Raw genomic sequence first — 22500 nt, 5'->3', positions numbered from 1 at the left:
TGAGTGCAAATGTGGATTGTGCCAACACGTGTCTTACTTAGACATCTGCTAACCGCTAGTGTGACTTTTATGCCGTGCCTCTGTTGTCTGTTTTGTATCTGTCTGTCTGTTTGTCCGGAGCTAGGGGGAGGGGAGAGGAGAGTAGAGGCGAGGAGAGGAGAGGGGGATCGTCACAGCAGATGACACTAATGCACCCTGTAAACCCTGAAACAGGCAAATCGGTTCGGTCAGCCTTTTTAAATACGAGTAAAGAAAGCAAACATTGCAATAAGTCAAAAGACATGCATCACGCTCGCTTCCTATTCCCTTCGCTGTCCTGAAGTTTTGCCCCCCCATCTTGCTCCTTCAGCGACTTTTTTAGGTGACACTATATGCTCCCTGACGTCAGGTTAGCACGTAGCACTCAGTCTGTCACCAGCTTCAAGTCCAGCATCGGTTACCTTACACAGAGGTTCAGTCAGTGTGATGCAGTGTTGATTTCGTCGACTAGAACTATGATGAAAGATGTTGGTCGACTCCCTTTATTCACAGAAGAAAACTAAATAAAAACGACATAAAAACTAAGCTACGATGACTAAAACTAAGACTAAATATACTGACAATTTCGTCAACAAATAAAAACTAGACTAGTGGAGAAGGGATCCAGTAGAACTAAAAGACGAGTCATTTTATGTTGTGTTGCAATCTGAAAATAGCAGATCAACAAGCTCACAATGCGTCGTGCTGCGGTACGTTGAGCTGCGACGCGTTGAGCTTGTAGATCGGCTATTTTCAGCATGGAACCAAGTGTAAAATCAGCCATTACGACGCCATCAAGGCACCGCCAAAATATATTTTAGTCGACTAAATCAACTGTAGATTTAGTCGACTATAATCTTGTGATATTTAGTCGACTAAAACTAGACTAACAGTAAAACATTTCAGATGACTAATATGACTAAAACTAAATACAAAAATGCTGTCAAAATCAACACTAGGAAGCACTCAGTCTGTCACCAAGTCCAGCTTCGGTTACCTTTACACAGAGGTTCAGTCACCAGTGTGATGCTTACTGTACATGGTGGAGTTTGCAAGAAGATAAAGCCAAAGCACGAGACCAGCAACATACTGTAATTCGAGCCACAGCCGCATATCTTGTAACGCGTATCGAGCCAGTTTGAATAACTAAAATCCATAAACAGTGCCACATCCCCCGCACACACATATCTAACTGTATACTGTGTGTGGCTCCCTTCTCCCACTCACTCATTCAACACATCTTTCCTCTGGGGTTGCCAAGGTAGCAGCCACTGTAAAAGTCAGGAGGCTTCCCACTCTCAGTTCCCAAGGCCCCGCTTCCACCACCAACACACAGTATACTGCACGTGCACACGCACATGCACACGCACACACACACACACACACACACACACACTGCACTTAATACAAAGACACACAGGACGGTGCAAAAATATATGCAAGCATAGGGGGGAAAATACAATACATACATACTGTACATAGACATACATGTCACACACATACAGTAGAGCACCACCCCCTCATGGCGGCCACCTGGGCCTTGGGGCCAGTCGACTGGGAGCCTGCAATGATGAGTGGGCTGACTGAAGCGATCGAGATGGAGGCGAGCTGACAGACGGAGAGGACCCTCTGTGTGAATCTAGGACAGCCCTGTTACATCAGTCCTGATGTCTGGTGGCGCCTACACCCCCCCCTAAGTCCTGACAGCACAGGATGTCAGCAAGCAAGCCCCCCCAGGCCTGCAAACTGGACAAGGGGACAGACTCTCTGTCGAACCTCTAACCCAGGGTATGGAGCACTTAAAGTGACATTCAGATTTTGTATCCGAGGCTGACGAAGCCTCTATGTCCCCAAGTAAATGGCAGAGTGGGGGGTGATGGGACGCAAGTCTGAGGTGGAGGGATTAGAAGAGCCATGGAGGGGACAAGCAAGCTCTACAAGGCTACATTCTGGGGGCTAATTTAACCTACTAGAGGTTCGGACACCCACCAATATATCTGAGTCATAGTCATAGACAGTAAAAAGTATGGACAAAGTTACGCCCACAGACATACAGACCGTAAATGAAGCCTATTTTTCAGCGATTTCAAATCCGCCATCTTTCTATATCGGGTGCACCAATGCTATTGGTTGGGACCCGAGCGGGGGTGGGGAATTAATGCTATTGGTTGTGTAGCTTGTCAATCAAAGCATCGCAAGTTAGCCACGTCCCTCCTACAGCATACCCTACTTTATCGTCAATAAATGGGACCATAATTTACCAAAACGCATAGTATGGTGATTGACAGAAGACTTTAAACTATAGCAACTGGAAGCATAAAGTATTTATAAAGATGTTTATTAAGGTAATAAAATCAAGTGTAAAGTTTGGCAAAAACCCATCCGCTTGCATAGAGCGTTATTTCTTCTGACACCAGCAGGGGGAAAACAGCGAAACCACAGGCCATTCATATGAACTTTTACTTCCTATATAGACTCAATTTCAAAAGCGTCCATGTATGGAGCTGACTCGTGGTTTGTTTATGAATATGTTGTCATAGTGACGTGGCCCGTGGTTTGTTTATGGCTGAGTGAGAATGACGTTAGAGGTCCAGCCCGCCCGCTGGCCGGTTTTAATATAGGATAAGTGTGAAAATGGATACAGGATTTTTTCACTCAGTCAGCAAGGTCCTCCGCAGAGGGAAGAAGGACGATATAGGTAAAAGAGAGAGACATTCTACTTAGATGTTAATGTGCATACGCCTGCGGGTATCTGGACTTCAGCAGCAGGTATCTGGACTTAATACCTGGCGTTTGGAGATGTCAAGAACCTCCCCACCCACACACACACACACTGTTGACGCTATCTTCAGCCTTCAGCCATTTCAGGTCTCACATTAAAGCATCCCCGTATCTGGTACATAAACATTGTACCCACTGCACTGAGGATTTAAAGCGCGTAACGCATAATGGTTTCAAATCGCCACAGAAGAACATTGCATGATGCATGCATGCTGTAGGGGTTTTGAAAAGGTGAAAATGGACTCGATGGATGGTACGACGTCGCGCGTTGGGTATACGACAGGAGACAGACGGCTAACGGCACATTCAGTTCCCATCACTCTTGTAATGATGTGAGAAACAGCTCGGCTTGCATTCTTAAACACAGAGAGCCTCGGCTCTGCTCCTGAGCACGTTCTCGATGCATATTTCAGTAGCAACAGAAATGGTAGGTAAACTCAGGTTTATGTGGTGAATATTTGATCTGCCTCCCTGTTAGACAGTGTTTGTGTGTGCGTGTGCGTGTGTGTGTGTGTGTGTGTGCGAGCTATATATAAGGGGGGGAGGGGCACGCAAAATGGATTGAAAATGAAAGCTATTTGAGGTACGCTCGCAGCATGATGTGCTGGTATTTGCGTGTGAAGTGAGCTGAGCCGAGCCAACCTGAGATGGGAGTGGGGGTTTCAAAGCAGACATTCATATCATTGCAGTCAGGTGGAAACCTTGTGCCGTATGTCCAAAACCATTACATGTTCAGAAATGGAAAAAAATAACATGTTATTATTTAGTCATAAGCTCTTGTTAATACTGTTCATTGCTTACGTATTTATAAAAGCCACAGACAGACTTAACTTCTTTTTTGAGCCTTTATCTGACAGGCACAAGAGACAGGAAACACGGAGAGAGAGAGAGAGAGAGTAGGGGAGTGACATGCAGCAAATGGATCCGGGCAGCCGGGAATCAAACCGGGGACTCGCTGCTAGGCATTTGAGCCCATGTGGTATATGTGTCCTATAACTACACGGCTACTTTTAACCTGCCGTCCTTATTTTGGGCTTCCCTATACCTTTGCGTGACACTGTCATATGAAATAGGGCGGGCATTCATTAATAAAAAATCACACCCAGTGTGAAGTGGGCGGTGTGGTCATCACAGTGGTCATCACAGTGATGGCAGCTCACTTTTAAAAAAAAATTTTTTTTCTAAGTGCATAGTCCTACTTATAGGTTATTCATTTCATCATGTGTCTCGCTAGCCAATCACAGTGCTGAATAGAGTCAGCCAATAGAGTCAGCCAATCACAGTACAGCTAGGGGTGTACTAATGCTAGGGGTGTACTAATTATGAGCCAATCACAGTACAGCGAAGGGTGTACTAATGAGGTGTCCCAACCCCACTTATAGGGGCGGCTACACCGCCCAAAAACAAAGAAAGATAAATGTGGATTTTCTGGCTTTGACTCCTCTGTCAGGGGCTTAGCCTAAGACAGAGAGGTGTGCTGGCTCTGACTCCTCTGTCAGTGACTCAGAGAGGTGTGCTGGCTCTGACTCCTCTGTCAGTGACTCAGGGAGGTGTGCTGGCTCTGACTCCTCTGTCAGTGACTCAGAGAGGTGTGCTGGCTCTGACTCCTCTGTCAGTGACTCAGAGAGGTGTGCTGGCTCTGACTCCTCTGTCAGTGACTCAGGGAGGTGTGCTGGCTCTGACTCCTCTGTCAGTGACTCAGGGAGGTGTGCTGGCTCTGACTCCTCTGTCAGTGACTCAGAGAGGTGTGCTGGCTCTGACTCCTCTGTCAGTGACTCAGAGAGGGGTGCTGGCTCTGACTCCTCTGTCAGTGACTCAGAGAGGGGTGCTGGCTCTGACTCCTCCACAGCCGACATAACAGTCCATGTATTTTTCATAGCCAACATCTGCTTGGCGTGCTACTTTGTCACCATGATTTGCATCAGATCCCCTGATTCCATGAGTAAAACCAACAAATGGATGGTGACGAGAGGAATGTTAAAGACGGGGACGTTTCATCCCAACAAAAAGGAAAGAAAAAAAAAGAAAGAAAAAAAAAGTGTTGTGTGTAAAAAGTGCGGTGTACTATCAGTATGTGTGTGGTGCTACTGCCTGAGGCAGCAGGTATCATCACAGACACCCAAAGTAGGGCATAGACCCACAGCCACACTGGTAAACAACTGTCTCCCAAATACGCATGAAAAATGACCTCTCCTGTCTATCTCGCCCCAAATGTGGACGCTTCGCTATTGGCTACAGTAATTATTGGGCCAGTGGAGAATGCAAAAGGAATGATTGTTTCTCGGAATATGAAATTCCTTTTTTGTATCAAGATGCTAAAAACCACAGACGCAATCATTTCTTGTTGCCGCATGAAAACGCCATTTTCTTCTCTGCCATGTCATTATGAAAACAAATGCATTCATTTATCCAGCAGGAATGCAGCTGATGCTGAAAAATGATCCTGAAAAATGACTAACTGACAAGGATCAGTCAATTCCATTTCTGCCTATGTGTGTGTGTGTGTGTGCATGTGTACGTGCATGTGTGTGTGTGTGTGTGTGCGTGCGTGCATGCACACGCACGTACGCGTGGGGGGAGTGGATGCATGGACGGATGGCCAGAAGCTATAGCACTTTAATGTATTCCATTAAAAGTTTGCATTCAGTATGTTGCTTGGTTCACAATAAATTTCCCAAGCTCTCCCCAAGGGTGTGTGTTTATTCGCGTTATTAGCATCTGAGTGAGGAGCGCTTGCTTCTACTCTGGCTAGAGATGTGAGCTTTTAGACCGGCGAGTTTGAGCTTTAATAGATGTTTAGCCTCCTTTAGAATGAAAAAAATAAAATAATAATAAAATAAAATAAACACTAAGCCATCTGTGGTTCTCAGTGCCTCAAAGGAATCCTATCCTTGACATAACGTAATATACTAACAGCCCTATTTTCATTCAAAGATCCTGAATCCACTAATTGGGGATTTAGCATTGCGCAAGGGGCATTCCCGTGCAAAAGGACACCAGCCTTATCCCTAAAACACCTGCACACCCGTTACATTATGCATAGGTGTTGTTTGGGCATTACAATAATACAACCAATAACGTCAAGTGCCAGATGCCATTGCTTTAAGAGAAGACTGCGCAAGCCAATCTTACGCTCTCTCCCTCTCTGCCCATGGAAGAGCGACGTTGCCTTGGAATAAAATTATATTTCATACACAGAATTATCACTCACACATTGCTGGTTATAGAGAACTTTAAATTACAGCAATCTGCTTGTGTTCTGGATTAATTAAAGGAAATGGTCTGGTGTCGTTATAGCAAACGCAGATCTTAACGACATTGTATTAGTCTTTGATAAGCTTAACTGGCAACTGCTGATAAAAAACACAATTTAATGACACAAGGAATTAGCAGTCACACTTTTGTGGATTACGGTAAAATTGTAATGACAATCACATTCACAATCACTTCATTCCAACATGAACTCTGCAGCCGCATTGGGCGCCCGTTGGACACCATACAACCAACGTTTGCCTCATACGCTCTAGCCTTTGATTGCCTTTCAATAAAACAATATTTGATAGACATAAGTATCACCTACATGTTACTGATTAGAGAGAATTTTCTAATATTGTGATCAGTTCATTATTTCCTGCGTAATTGATGAATAAAACGGATTTGTGTTATTTTGAGAGCATGGCATCACGCGCAGCACAAATTATCTTCCTTGAATAGACTATCATCTTATATAAACACAATTGACACAAGGAATTGACACTCTCCCTTCTGCTGATTATAGGAGAATAATGCGCTTTCTCAAACGTGTGTGGGCAAGATAGCAATTTTAAGGAAAGCGCAACAACACGCCCGCGGGCACACTTCCAGGCGCAAACAACGGAGTCGGCTTAATGAATGGCGGGTGTAGCGGCCGCAAGATACCGTTTAGGGACAGTGCCAGCTCCCTTCTGCGTAGTTCACTGGTTACGAGTAATGCCAACGGGTAAGGCCATAAACCCTTTCCCGGCCATGTGTGCAGGTAGTCAAATGAAAACGCCACAACGTCAAACGGACACGCTAACAGTAGTGTTGATTTTGACAGCAATTCTTTTCACAGTTTTAGTCATAGTCTTTTGAATCAAATTCCATTTCGTTTTAGTCATATTTTAGTCTCTGAAATGTTTTACTGTTAGTCTAGTTTTAGTCGACTAAATATCATAAGATTATAGTCGACTAAATCTACAGTTGATTTAGTCGACTAAAATGTATTTTGGCGGTGCCTTGGTCGTAATGGCGGATTTTACACTTGGCTGCATGTTGAAAATAGCCGATCTACAAGCGCTGCGACGCGTTGTGAGCTTGTAGATCTGCTATTTTCAAGCGCAACACCCGAGCGCCACCCAAACATAAAATGACTTGTCTTTTAGTTCTACTGGATCTCTTCTCCACTCGTCCCTCCCTGACATTTTAGTCTAGTTGTTATTTGTTGACGAAATTGTCAATATAGTTAGTCTTGGTTTTAGTCATCATAGCTTAGTTTTCATTCAGTTTTTATTTAGTTTTCGTCAGTGAAAAAAGGTAGTCGACAAACTTTTCCGTCATAGTTTTAGTCGACGAAAATCACGAAATCAACACTGCAGTACACTGAACTACAAAACAGCTTTTCTGCCTGGCATTGCCCTCGCATCTGTGGCTGCTGGCAGGCAGGTGGAGGTGTACAAGTGTGTGTGTGTGTGTGTGTGGGCTACAGCTAGGTGCGTGTAAGCTGGCCTTAAATAAAAGATTAACCTGCAGGTCCCTGGTGTGTTATGAGTTGGCCGTGTAGGCAGCCAGGCAGTCACGGAGACAGGCATGCACGGAGGCAGGGGGGGGGGCGGGGGTGTGTGTGTGGGGAGCCAGGGAGACACTCAGAGGTGGCTTTTCATCCTGGCTGAAGTCAACCGGGGTGACAGACGAAGCTGGAGTGCCCGTGTCCGTCCCCGCGCCGCGCCCGCCAAGGCCCTCACGCCACACTGGCGTCATCGGAGCTGACAGGAGCAGGTCCACATGGAAGAAGACAGGAAGCTGAGGACCTGCCTATCTTTCTTCCGATGTGGCTCCACTGAGGCTCAGGTGTTCACACCTTGTCAACACACATTCTCAGGTTATCCGGGATGTCCGCACACGCGCGCACACATACACACGCACACGCACACACAGAGAACACACAAATACACATACAGTACAGCACTTGCTCAATACTATGTGCAAACTATTTTATCCAGACTTTAGTGAATATAATTTCATTTTAAAGGGATAGTTCACCCCCAAAATGACTTTTTTTCCTATCGATTAGTCACCCCACGCATGGAGACTTGAAATCATAGATAATTATTTGTTTTTGTCCCATTCCTAAGCCAATCCTTACAAGCCTTACAATAATTCCCCAAACCTCTGTCTGTCCCCAAAATCTCTTCTGCCCGGTTCTCCTCAGTGGCTTGAGCAATTGCTCTGTATTTGCACACGGCCATTGACCATTAGCATGTGCACGGCAAAGCGACGCCCATTTTTCACTCTCCCAAAATGTAAGCTGTTTATTAGCGTTTTTTACGTAAAAGAATTCGGGCTATGGGAGCTATCGTCGGCATGCTTACATCCGTCGCCACGGTTACAGCCCCCCAAGCTATGGGAGGAAGGGGTCCTCCTTGGGGCCAAAAAGGTTCGGGACCATTGCTGTACAGCACAGCACATAACCCAAAGTCTGTTAATACTTTGACTGCACGCATCACCGGGTATGGGCTAGTACAATATAACTAACACAATTGCGGTGGTTTTGTGGTTGGTCTATGCCCCCCAAGCTATGCCAATGGTCCTCAACTTTTCGTCGTCAAGGACCCCCAAAATGTATATGTATTTGACCGCAGACCCCCATCTCAAAATATTTTGTTCCAGGGACCCCCCAGAAGCAAAGATTTGAGTTACAAATGTTCGCTTTGAAAATATATGTATTCAAAGATTTGCACTAATTTTCTACATTTTTCAAAAAATAGCAGATCTACAAGCTCATAGCGCGGCACTCGGTGCCACGCTATGAGCTTGTATATCTGCTATTTTTGAATAGCCAAAGTGTAAAATAATGCGTTTTAGCTCAAATCTAAAAACTGACACAGATGCGTCCACAACTGGTTGACAAAAGAGGTACTGCCTGAAGCTCATTGCACAATATCTCCCCAGCCCAAACAGGCGTATACTTCTGTCTTATAACTCAGCAGTTGAAATTTCATCCCTCAACACGGGATGAAACCCGCAGGTTCAAATCCCGGGTATAGCCCCTTTAGGGCCCGCCGTGTCCACAGAAAGTGTTTTTTGGAGCGACAGAGCACTTTGGATATCATGTCCAGAGCGCTATACACATGCACTGAGCAAGACGCCTCTCTGCTCAATGACCGTGGGTGTGTCTCTCCAAGCGGAAGAAGAAGGGGGGGGGGGGGGGCTCCCATAACCCCCATTTAGATCAGTGGTTCTCAAACTTTTTCATGTCAAGGACCCCCGAAATGATATGAATTTGGCCGCGGACCCCCCATCTCAAAACATTTTGTTCCAGGAAACCCTCCAGAAGCAAAGATTTTAGTTAAAAATGTTCGAATGTTCAAAGGAGACCACCGGTCATTAAATTATTGGCTTAGGAATGCGACAAAAACAAAAAAATCGCCATGAATTCAAGGCTTCATGGGGTCGGTAAATGATGGAAATGATAGAAAATGAAATAAAAAAAATTGGGGGTGAACTACTCCTTTAAGCTGCTATAACAGCAGTGGGGGAAAGATGACCCCTGTCACAAAATACAATAGATTCTTTGACAGCATGTCCTGTAGACATTATTCTAAAGGGTTTCAAGTATAACGCTTAAAGCATTACCCATCATTCATTTCCTCAATAACCACTGAAAGATCATCCTGGTTCCCAGATATTAATACAGTAAAATCCTCAGTGTTAATTCATCCATTTGTAACCAAATGGACAATTCCACGTCCATTTGGTTACATTTTGTACACAATCTGAATTAAATTACCTAACACTTGTTTTCTACTCTGAACAAGACAAAAGATAACCATCCCCACCATGCTCCTTCTTATCTCCACCATGTTCCTTGTCTTTATACTCCTGCGCTTCCTCTCGCCAACATGGCTCGCTCGGTTAAAGATTTGGACGACAGCAAGCGACAGAGAGAAGAGACCTCTCGGCGTTTTCCAAACAACTCGGGGAGGTATATAGCGGTGCTTTGTTAGCCTAAAAGTTTGCACGAGGAAAATTGCACCCATGGGAGAGCAAACGCAGGCGTACACACACTGCAGGGGGAGACAGAGGCAGGGCAGGGTTTATTTATAACCACTCTTTGAGTGGATGCTAAGTCATCAGAGAGACCTTGTAGCGCGGCGGAGCAGAGAAGTATCCCTAAATGGTGTCGGGAGTGAGCGAACAAATGCTTCTCTTTCTCCCCCCCCCCCCCCTCACTCTCTCTCTCCCTCTCCTACATTTAGGGCCCCATGGCAGGTTTGCAACGATTTGGTCTGTTTTTAAACTCTCTCCAAATATCCGCTGTTAGCTCGGTTCCCTCTGCCTTGGCTGTGAAATCACACTGGAGGGACGAAAATTGGGCGGAGAGATAAAGATGATGATGGCAGTGGTGAGAGCATTTGTGTCCTGCGGTTGGCGTGTGTATTTCTGTACACACACACACACACGCACACCGGCGCTCATTATCCTGGTAGATGTGACTCTCAAGCCCCATTTTGAGGCCCATTATAGGGAAAGAGAGAAGGGATGGTTGTACAGTATATAGCTATAGAAATAGACTTTGTAGAGCAAGAGCAGTATTGGAGTAGAATGGGTTCACCGTTCATCTCTGGAATATAGCTCACATTGCACATGTTATTAGCACTTGGGTTGTATCAAATCCATTGGGTTTTTTTTTATTCTGGCAATTAAGTAATCATGTGTGTGTTTGATACATTAACCTTATTGGTCTATGCCCCCCAAGCTAAGCCAATGGTCCTAACACTTTTTCATGTCAAGGACCCCCAAAATGTATATGTATTTGACCGCGGACCCCCATCTCAAAATATTTTGTTCCAGAAGCAAAGATTCGAGTTACAAATGTTCGCTTTAAAAATATATATATTCAAAGATTTGCACTAATTTTCTCGATTTTTCAAAAATAGCAGATCTACAAGCTCATAGATCCTTATTTTGGGCATATCACTATAGGAGAAAATATTCAAAAAAATGCTCCAAAAGCCTTCTTTTTCTTAATGTTTCAGAATGAGTGAAAATAGAAGAACTACAAGCTCTCAATGCGTCACCATGCGACACGTTGTGAGTTTGTAGATTATTGTAGATAGCCTGTATTTTCGCTGTTCCTCATATGACAAAGTATAGCATATAGGGCATAAGTGGCTAATGATGGCATATACACGTACGTATATGTACTATGCAAGGCTCTGGTGCGCCCGCCCGCCCGCTATTACCAGAACGCCTGAGTGTTGTGGTGGGGCGACTGCCCGTCTGCCGCTGCTCTCTTTAATGAGATTATCAGGAGAGGAGTGTCAGTAAGTAGGAGCTAAATGAAAGCCGTTATGGGGCATTATCTGAGAGCGGCACCCCCCTCATCCATCTGCTGTATATGGCCACCCACACAGCCACTAGCCCCCTGACTAAGGCCACGATTAGCACAGAGAAGTGCTGCTTAATTCATTAAGACCTGGAACGCATCTGTGTCATTTTTTATTTGAGCAAAAAAAAATCATTATTTATTTTACACTTTGGCTATTCAAAAATAGCAGATATACAAGCTCATAGCGCGGCACCGAGTGCCGCGCTACGAGCTTGTAGATCTGCTATTTTTGAAAAATCGTGAAAATGTGTGCAAATCTTTGAATATATATCGTTTTAAAGCGAACATTTGTAACTCAAATCTTTGCCCTGGAACAAAATATTTTGAGATGGGGGTCGGCGGCCAAATACATATCATTTTGGGGGTCCTTGACATGAAAAGGTTTGAGCACCACTGATATAGAAACATACGATTTTTCAGAAAACTGTTAGGATTTAGAAGACATTTTGTAGAATCGGAAACCGTCAGGCCTTAATGGGTTAATTCAAACACCTCTAGAGAACATGTGGAGCTTCTTTTTTTTTTTTTGCTGCTGCAGTGATGCTGAGCTGTAGCGTTTTTGAGCACACGTTGGATTCTATACTCCAGGCACTGAAACCTTGCATGCACTTCAGTCGTTTTTTTTGTTGTTGGAACGGCTCCAAATTGTATTTGACCCGGGGCGTGCATAAGCCTGTATACGCCAGCCCAGTCATACCCCCGATTTACCTCTTTGAACTTCCGTGTTATGTCTGTGAAAATATGTAAACATAACATTCTTTGCGTGTGTGTATATTTGCAGAGACATTTCTTTTCAGACCTACAGGCTATACAGACAAAACTGCAGTCCGTGGGATAGTCAGCATTAAATATATCCGCTGTGCATTGGACAATATGTACCATGCGTTCATGCAGAGAAACAGGTCATCCAGGTACTATACAGCCAACACACAAATGACTCCACAGGCTCTCCTAATTAATACATGTTAGCAATTAGGACCTTAACCCATTAATACCTTAGGCCGATCATACAAAATGTCTTCTAAATCATTATTATTTTTTAAAACGTATTTTTTTCTATATCAGTGGTTCTCAACGTGTGTCAAGGACCCCCAGAAGCCAAGATTTTAGTTAAAAATGTTCGCTATAAATATATATATATTCAAAGATTTGCACAAATTTTAATTTTTTTTTGGTATATCTGCTATTTTTGAATAGCCAAAGAAATGTAAAATGACTTAGATGCGTTCCAGGTCTTAATGGGTTAAACACTATTTACCACATTATCAGAACGGCGGAATTTAGGATGAAAATCGGCCAAGTTTCCTTTTAACTCTGAGAGGGTACAAATGTAACCAAACGGACCCGTGAGAGGCCATTTGCTCACATTTTGTACACCGTCGGAGTTACAAATGGATAAATGAGCACTGGCGATTTCACTAAAACCAAATCCATGATGTCAGTTGATGGCTTTAAACATTTTTAGCTTAAAAATTATTAAAAATAAGAAGAAATTAACTCTGAGTGTGTTTACCGTCTGTACCTGTGATCTTGTCACGGACCAGCTTGCAGGACTCGATCTCGCCGATGCTGCCGAAGAGGCTGCGGAACTCCTCCTGGGTCATGTTCTGGGGCAGGTAGTTGACGATGAGGTTGGTCTTGCTGTCGTCCGTGACGCCCGTCTGCATGGGCGAGGGGGCAGCCGCGGCTGTTGGAGGTCGGCCCGTTGGCTGTCGTGCCGCCACCGCCGCCCGCCGCTGGGGCCGTTTGTCACCGGGGTGTCCATGTTACTGATGATCTGTGAGGACGAGGAGGAGGAGGAGGAGAGAGAGATGGGGGGGGGGGGGGGGGTGTGTGGGGAGGAGGGGACAACGGAGCGAGGAGGAGGAGGAGGAGGGAGCGTTTATGGGCAAAGGGCTACTTTGTTTGGGAATACAGCATATACATGAAAACTTAGCTTTAAAAATATATATTCAAAGATTTGCACAAATGTTCACAATTCTTCAAAAATAGCAGATCTACAAGCTCAGAGCTTGTATATCTGCTATTTTAACCACAAAACGTTCAAAAAAAGATTTGAGTTACAAATGTTTCGCTTTAAAATAAATATATATATTCAAAGATTTGCACAAATGTTCCCGGTTAAAAAAAAAATTGCAGATCTACAAGCTCATAGCGCGGCACCGAGTGCCGCGCTATGAGCTTGTAGATCTGCTATTTTTGAATAGCTTAAGTATAAAAGGTTCAAATTATTGTGATGCTATATTTGCTGGGGAGAAAAACCTTCCAAATTATATTTAAAAATAATACTAGCTCTACAAGCTCACAAGGCGTTGTGGTGCAACGTGTTGTGAGCTTGTAAATCTGATATTTTTTAAAAGGAAAAATTCACCTAGAATGACATGCCCAAAATCGGGACACCGTCCGGGGTTAAAGTAGTTACAGTAAGTGTAAGACTTTCAAACTATGTTTATTCTTATCATAGATATACAGATCAAAGGCGTTTTAATTTGAATAAAAGGCACTTTTTTTAAGGTGCTCTCCAGTGGCTTTATTATCAAATAATTCTTGCCAATTTTAACAGCTGTGCCTCCTGGTCCCAATTCCACGCCTACATACAAAATCAAAATTTTCATTAAGGAACGTGACTCAATGGAATACAACAGATTTTGAGATTAAGTTAATTTGCTGAGATTAGAATGGGTGGGTGAGTGGGTGGGCGCACTGGAGAGGACCTACAGTATGTACTCTCTGTGTGTGTGGTGTGTGTGTGTGTGTGTGTGTGCGTGTGCGTGTGTGTGTGTGTGTGTGTGTGTGTGTAGTGGTTACTACTGTTCTGGGAGAGAGGTGAGCATGCTGCTGAGGAGAGTGTGGCCAAGCTAAGACCCCACCACCTAGTTTGCCATGGTTACAGTTCAGTTTAAGTGTGTATTTTATGTTTGCTTGTTCATTGCATAATCTAAGTTAAGTCTTCTTTCATGTACTTAAGAGTCTATCAAAAGTTATTTGTAGGTTTAGTTTCTTATTTTGCTTGTATGTTAAATGTTCTCAAATAGAAACTTTAATCAAATCGAAAATGTTCACATTGATTTAAAGATTTTGCATTGTTTTCTTTCTTTTTTTATTTTATTTTCTCCTTTAAAAAAAAATATATCGCTCAAAACTTTGGTAATCACTGATCTAGGACTCTCCAAATCGGACCCAAAAATCTGGCATCGGTCGAGCTCTAACAAACCTCAACTACACTACAGAGAGTCTATACCAGCACACCACTGCTCTCATTTTCATACCCGACTAAATCAGAAGAACAATGAATGGCAACACAACGCTTCTCTAAAGACAACAACGCGATGTCACAAAGTAAATACACACGGCACACACTAGTCACAATTCTAAGCATCCATAAATACCACAAACAGATACGCGGGAGAAGATACACAGCTAAATATTCATGCACACGGTGAGATGCAACTTCTCTTCTCTGCTTTGATACTGTAGGTGCGGGCGTTTCTGGGAGGTAGCAATGACAACCACATCTAACTGACTGACTTTACGAGAGAGAGAGAGAGAGAGAGAGAGAGAGAGAGAGAGACAGAGAGAGAGACAGAGAGAGACAGAGAGAGAGAGAGAGTTACAAATGTTCACTTTAAAAAATATATATATTCAAAGATTTGCACAAATGTTCACGATTTTTCAAAAATAGCAGATCTACAAGCTCATAGCGCGGCACTCGGTGCCGCGCTATGAGCTTGTATATCTGCTATTTTTGAATAGCTTAAGTAAGATAGATAGATAGATAGATAGATAGGAGAATGACAGGGGGCAGGCTGAAGAGAGTTCGACTACGTCTTTAAATAAAGCCCCATTCTCCCTTCAATGCTTACTGGTACGTGTAAATTATATGCATCCATTTGCATGCGTTTGATCAAATTATCGGGTTTTGTTTCAGGCTGTCGATCCAGTTAGATGAGAAAGCAGAGCATTAAGAGCTTTAAGCCAGGGTGCCGCGTGTTTGTGTGTTTTTTCCTGATTCTGTGCTGGGGGTTATATTCTGTTTAATATCAGTGGGCCCCAGATGGAAAGAGCAGCCACGTCTAAATCTAATCACAACAGGGGTAAGATGGAGTGGCTTTTGAAACATAAGAACATAAGAGACATTGCTACAATGGTACAGGAAGACATTGTTCTATTGTTTACGCCGCCTGGCCGAAAGGTATCCCTGTTGTTGCCCCGTTGTGTCCATTGGAACAGTGGTTCTCAAACTTTTTCATGCCAAGGACCACCGACATTATATGTAGTTGGCCGCGGACCCCCATCTCAAAATATGTTGTTCCAGGGACCCCCCAGAAGCAAAGATTTGAGTTACAAATGTTTGCTTTAAAAAAATATATATATTCAAAGATTTGCACAAATGTTTGCACAAATAGCAGATCTACAAGCTCATAGTGCGGCACTCGGTGCCGCGCTATGAGCTTGTATATCTGCTATTTCTGAATAGCTTAAGTATAAAAGGTTGAAATTATTGTGATGCTATATTAACACATTTTGCTGGGGACCCCCTGGAACCCCCCCCAAGGACCCCTGGGGGTCCCCGGACCCCACTTTGAGAACCAATGCATTGGAATATACGCAGCATATGTAGTACTGAAAGGTATTTATAGTCTGATATAAAGTTTAACCCTGTTGTTTATCTTGCGTTCCCTGTGATGCATTTAGTTCTGAACTCTGAGTAATGTGTTATGATGTAAGTTGTTGTTATGCGTTTGCCTATCAATGCCGCCAACGTAAGTTGCTGTAGGCCAACTGTGCATAATATAGTTATTGTACTCTGAGAATAGCTGATAGGAATATAACACAGCTACACATACAACAAAATATCATTCTTTTATAAAGAGTAAAAATAAAAATAAAACAAAGCAAAACACAGACATTCCCTATTGCTTTTTTAAAACAATATGCCGGCATTAATATACAGTACATATAAATCAATATATACTATGCTGTACTTGTATGGTGCGTTGAACAAAACAATGTGTGTTGTTGTCACAAACTAGAAACACTGACGTATGAAAGAAAAGTTTGATTCTTAATTTCTTTTTTAAGAGTTCAGAATCTTGCCTAAAATCACATTAAGGAGTTTGACTAAATCAAATGATTATTATATTACTAAATCAGCTGACTATGTCTTATCTAAATACAACGTACACAGCCAGAACGTATAGAAGCAGGGCTAGTTTGAGCTAAAAGAAATAACACACAACTCTACTACTATTTCTGGATTATCAAAAGGCTGGACTTGTGTTCTAATAATATGGCACAATGCTAATTTCATGCACTTTCCAAAGTCTGTCAATGTTAAATTATCTTTATTTGGAACTTTAACTAGAGGATAAGCCCCTTGAGATGCAGCATCTCGTTTTCGAGGGGGTCCTCAAAGCACGACACACAACAAGAAAACAATCCAACAACACAGAACAAAAACATATAAAAAAGGACATACTGTACACATAAAGACTCTCCTACCATCTCAAACCCTACATCAGTTACTAGTATCATCTGAAATTCATTACATTGAAATAAAATAAGACAGATAAATCAATGCAAATATTTTTTTTTGATGAATTCTATTTGAATGTATTGATAAATAAAACGATTTATAAAAACGGCAATTATATTTTCAGGAGGGTATTTGATTTGGATTTATTCATGCAGAACTGAAATAGTTTGATACTAGATTATGTTGCATAATGTAGACGTATACATTTGCATTGTGGAGAACGGCATTACCTTGAACTTATGGGTATATTCTATTTCATAAAATAATATGAGTCTGCAAACTGATAGTTGAATTTCCCCTCCGCCAATCCTTACTTAAAATAAGGTGCATTTCTTATTAATTACTCTCTGATGCTTAAAATGTTCCGTTATTTTTTCCATTCTATTCTCATCCTCTACCCCATTGTGGCTGGACAAAGTCCACACATTTCCAGGAGAGAGTACAAGCCACATGTCCACCTTGCGTCTGCTTCATTCCTCTCAGTTCACACACACTCACGCACACACACGCACACGCACACGCACACACACACACACACACACACACACACACACACACACACGCACACACACACACACACACACACACACACACACACACACACACACACACACACACACACACACACACACTCACACACGCACACGCACGCACACCCACAGTGACACATTCCTGTAGCATCTGCAGTGAGTTGGAGAACGCGCACACTGTGAACAATGCCCTGAGCCCACAGCTGAAAACAAACAGACAGGGAGCCGTCTAAAAGCTCTCAAGATGAGAGCCGCATGCAAATTGTTCTTTTGACAGTATCCTTCTTCACTCACTCATCACTATCACAACAGAGAGAGAGAGAGAGAGAGAGAGAGAGAGAGAGAGAGAGAGAGAGAGAGAGAGAGGGGAATATAAAGCATCTAGCCCTGGCAGAGCTGATTGGAGAGGGCCTTATTAAATCTGTTTACGTTCCCCGCTGCGCTCCATTCTGTCAGAGAGACTTTCAACTCCGTGGGACGTATTTCTGAGGAGTTTTCACACCAAAATGGCCACCGCTAATTAACAGGGACCTGCCGAGTTCCCGACGGCCAATTATATTCCTCTCCTTGTGCCTGCCCACCAGCGCCAGCGCAGCTCAGCGGCACCACTCGGCTTTGGTGGTGGGGGCCTCTCTCAGGCTCTCCCCTACACCTCCTACTGAGGAGCCCCGGCGATATGGACGGCTCTCACTGCATGCCTCCTGATTAGGCACAACGCAACATAGCTCTGGTTAGCTGTAGGGAACACGAGTCACCCTCAAGACGCACGCTCTTTTACTCACATAGACATAAAACTGACTGACTAGTGCAGTGGTTTTTCAACCCTTTTTCATATCAAGGATTCAAGGCCCATTATTTATTCGGCATTTGAGCCACGGAACCACCGTTTGATGAGATTTAGACTCTCAGACCCAAAACGTAGAATATAGAATATAGTTATTGTTGGATAGGATTTTGTCCACAATTCCATGCTGCATTGATGTTGGTACCAATAGGAGAGACAACAGGCAAATGTTGATCAAAATAACAATTATTCTATATTCTGTAAATGTGTATAGACTTCTTGTAAATTAAGTAATGCAGATGTTTAACAATAATTGAACTCTTGAGAGAGTAAAATGAAACCAAATGGACCCGCAAGGGTACATTTGGTTTCATTTTACATTCAAGGGTTAAAGACTTATAAGGGTCCATTTGGTTACCAACTCTCCATCATTTATCTGGGGACCACCTGGAACCCCCTCAAGGACCACTGGTGGTCCCCGGACCACTGATTGAGAACCACTGGACTAGTGGACAGAACTAACCAGCGTTGAGGCTCTGATGCTAACGTTGGCAATCCTTTGTTAGAAGCTAAAGCTGAATTCGAGAGCTCGCTAGCTAGCCTCGAAAGTAAAAATGCTACAGAACGCAAGCTAACCGATGGTCCTTCTTAAACCCAGCATGTTGAGAATGACGGGTTGGAGTGTCCTTAACTGTAACAGAGGTAGAGTTCATAAGAGGGATCTGCCTCTGGGATTTCAGTAGCTTATAAATGCTCAGTGCAAGGGAGAGAGAGAGAGAGAGAGAGAGAGAGAGAGAGAGAGAGAGAGAGAGAGAGAGAGAGAGAGAGAGAGAGAATAAAGAAAAACCTCAAAGGGCCATGCGTCTGGAGATTGAAGGTTGAGGAATGGAATACTTCATTAGAGATGCCCTTGGGCGTAGCACGTTCCTGAGCATTATTGATTTGTAACAGGTTTTTCCTAACTATTTTTAAATTTTAATCCACAAGCCTTTCAATTGTGAGACATATCTTATCTTTTATTTGCTGTTTATTTTTTCTCTCCGCTAGCGCTATAGGGTTAGCTTTGTTCTTGCTTTTTTACTTGCTTCAAAAGTTCACTATTTACCATCTGAATGGAACAGGAGAAGAATACCTGCTTTCTCTGCACAAAAATCCTCTCTACACTCATTCCATCAACATCACCCCATCCAGTCAGCAGCATCTCCTCCAACGCACACGTTGTGTGTGTGTGTGTGTGTGTGTGTGTGTGTGTGTGTGTGTGTGTGTGTGTGTGTGTGTGTGTGTGTGTGTGTGTGTGTGTGTGTGTGTGTGTGTGTGTGTGTGTGTGCACAGTACAGTATCAGATCATATTACTTCATGGTGTGTAAATGGCTGGAGCCATCCATTTGGCGTGCAAGCGGTCTCTCTTACCATCTTTGGCTGTGTCAGCAATCCCTTCTCTGCCCAGCCCTGGAGCTGTGGGAGCTCTGCCTGACGCCACTGTGTCTCTGTCGACCCCTATGGAGCGGAGCACAGGGAGGGAGGGGAGGGAAGGGACGCACGGCCCATTGGTCAACATCACACATTCACTTTACAGAGGGGTATTTGAGGGTGGGTGGGGCTGGGGGTCAGGGTCGAGGGAGGTGTGTGAGGGCGGTTGGTTCGTTACATATTGAAGCCCCGCCGACTTTGCATTGCGAACGGTGACTATAGCGACAAATCAAGTAAACGGAGGGAAGTGGAACCTCTCCAGTTGGAGTCCACTTCCTTCCGGCCTGTTGGATTTACGGCTTTATGTGAATAGCCAATTAACCCGTTAAGGCCTGAGTCCTATTCTTAAAATGTTTTCTGAATCAGTTTTTTGAAAAATATGAAAAAAATATTTGTTCAACATTTTTCAAAATAATAGCAGATCTACAAGCTCATAGCGCGGCACTCGGTGCCGCGCTGAGCTTGTATATCTGCTATTTTTGAATAGCCCAAAGAAATCTAGAATGACACAGATGCGTTCCCGGTCTTAATGGGTTAACCACTAATGCCCTATTTTACACTTCGTGCTATTTCACAAATTTGTGTGAAATAGCCCAAAATAAGGCTGCCGGGTTCAGGGTTGAAAGTGGTTAAAAACCTTGAAGTGCCTTCTGCTTTGCCTCAGCTTTCGTGTCACCCCTCAAAGTACAAAGTCGCCCGAGCTTTGATACAGCAGACACGTTGGTATAGTAACCCCAGCAGTCACACTAAAACAAAGATACTGTAGGTGGCTTTTTCTTTTTTGTTGTTTTAGTAAACCTCGGCCAAGATACATTTCTTGGCATTATTGGCATTTAATATTTTGAATTCACTTTTTCATTGATATCTTTTTTTTATTATCGTCGAGCTTAAAATTTTAATAAAAACAGGATTAGTCAAACCGATGGACAAAAATGTTGCATACAATGGCCAAGATACTAGCAGCAGTAAAGGTACTGTCTCTTTCTTCTGTGTACCGTGCTTAATATATACAGTACTAGTAGCCTTAAGTGTCCATCATTTCAGCAGCTTCACCGAGAGCTGCACTAACTCTGCGTGTGTGTGTTTGCGTGTGCGTGTGTGTGTGTGTGTGTGTGTGCGTGCGTGTGCGTGCGTGTGTGTCTCTGCTGTATAGCATGCAGGCAGACTGGTGCGGCGACTAAAGTGACCTTGGCAGAGTTTATAATGAGGGCTTCCCTCTCATTCTCTGTGGGTAAACAAGCCGCTGGTTGTTGAGACAGAAAGCACCACAAATGAGGAGGAAGTCTGTTCTCTGGCTTCTCCTGAGCGAGGGCTCAAACGCCCCGTAGCCGGCTGGAGCCACTATGAGCAGCCAATTTAGCCGGGAGAGGAGACCGAGAGGAAGGGCTGACCTCTGCCTTCGTTTACTCCTTCACAGAGACAGAGGGAGGGAGCGAGAGATCAGACGGAGAGAGGAGAGGAGGAGAGGAGCGAAGGAAGAGAAGAGACGGGTTGAGTAATGGGGAAGAAGATACTTCCAACACTTCAAAGGGAGGGGTAGAGACAGAGATGGCGGAAGGAGAACAAAGACGGAGGGAGAGAGAGGGGAGCGAGACTCGGGCATGTTCTGTTGTCAATGTGTCTTGTAAACTTAAGGTAGAATGCATAATGGGGGTCTAAATGAGAGTGAACTGTCAGCTCCAAAAAGGAAGAGCGGGATACGGAAGGGCAGGGAGGTTAAGTGAAAAGAGAGGTTTCAGAGTGCCGTGTCCTCTGCTGACAGGTTATATACAGTACTGTGAAAATACAGCGGTGCTATTCTTGTATTTTTATTTATTTATTTGTCCACCTTTGCCACCTTTGTTCGGATGCTATTCTTTTGTTTTTTTATTTCATTATTTATTTTGTCCACCTTTGCCACCTTTTGTTTGGTGCTATTCTTTTATTTTGTATTAAATTATTTATTTGTCCAACTTTTGCCACCTTTGTTTTAGTCTGTGTGAAGGCCGAAGGGTTACTGTATACTGTACATAATATATATATAACATGGCCAAACTGGCAGTATATAATGCCAACACACATACTGTGATGTAATGAGTCCCAATGTAATGATGAGTAATGAGTCCCAATGCGGGGTCAATTGTTGCCCATAAGAATGCTACATTTTTCCAGCTGTATTTTGCACAGCTTTTAGCGTGCTTAGATCACCTCAGTGTTAAAGTAGGCATTAACAGGTGTGAGCTGGATTGTGACCTATACAGGGTTCAGTTTGATGGGGTCGGTTCTTAACCCATTTAGCCCTGAGGCCGATTCTACAAATGTCTTTGTTGCTAAACTATTGTTGCTATAATATCAGTGGTTCACAAACCTTTTCATGTCAAGGACCCCCAAAATTATGTGTATTTGGCCGCCGACCCCATCTCAAAATGTTTTGTTCCAGGGACCCCCAGAAGCAAGGATTTGAGTCAAAAATGTTCCTTTAAAAAATATATATATATTCAAATATTTGCACACATTTTCGAGATTTTTCAAATAGCAGATCTACAAGTTCATGGCGCGGCACTCTGTGCCGTACTCGGTGTCGTAGATCTGCTATTTTTGAATGGCCAATGTATAAAATAATAGTTTAAGTGGTTCCACAGATGCGTTCCGGGGATTGAATGGGTTAACCACCTAATAGGGACACCAGGGTTAATGTTGTTACCATATATTTAAGTAAAATTGTTAAATTTATCAACCATGAATATCAAACATCAGACTGACCCAGAAGCTG

The 22500-nt window shown here is 43.4% G+C and overlaps 1 protein-coding gene across 1 annotated transcript in view; it reads right to left on the bottom strand.

Moving 5' to 3' along the window:
- Window positions 1-22500, bottom strand: part of elavl4 (ELAV like neuron-specific RNA binding protein 4) — a gene marked incomplete at its 3' end in the record, with an annotated part of 107177 nt that overhangs the window by 45808 nt on the left and 38869 nt on the right. Inside the window, 4 exon segments of the mRNA XM_080431654.1 lie at window positions 12951-13104; window positions 13106-13162; window positions 13164-13205; window positions 19689-19775. Of these exon segments, the coding sequence (XP_080287780.1) occupies window positions 12951-13104; window positions 13106-13162; window positions 13164-13205; window positions 19689-19775 (340 nt within the window).

The sequence above is a fragment of the Gymnoscopelus braueri genome (genome assembly GCF_963280865.1).
Source record: "Gymnoscopelus braueri genome assembly, chromosome: 6".
Classification (NCBI taxonomy): Eukaryota; Metazoa; Chordata; class Actinopteri; order Myctophiformes; family Myctophidae; genus Gymnoscopelus; species Gymnoscopelus braueri.
This window is presented reverse-complemented; position numbering and strand designations above follow the sequence as displayed.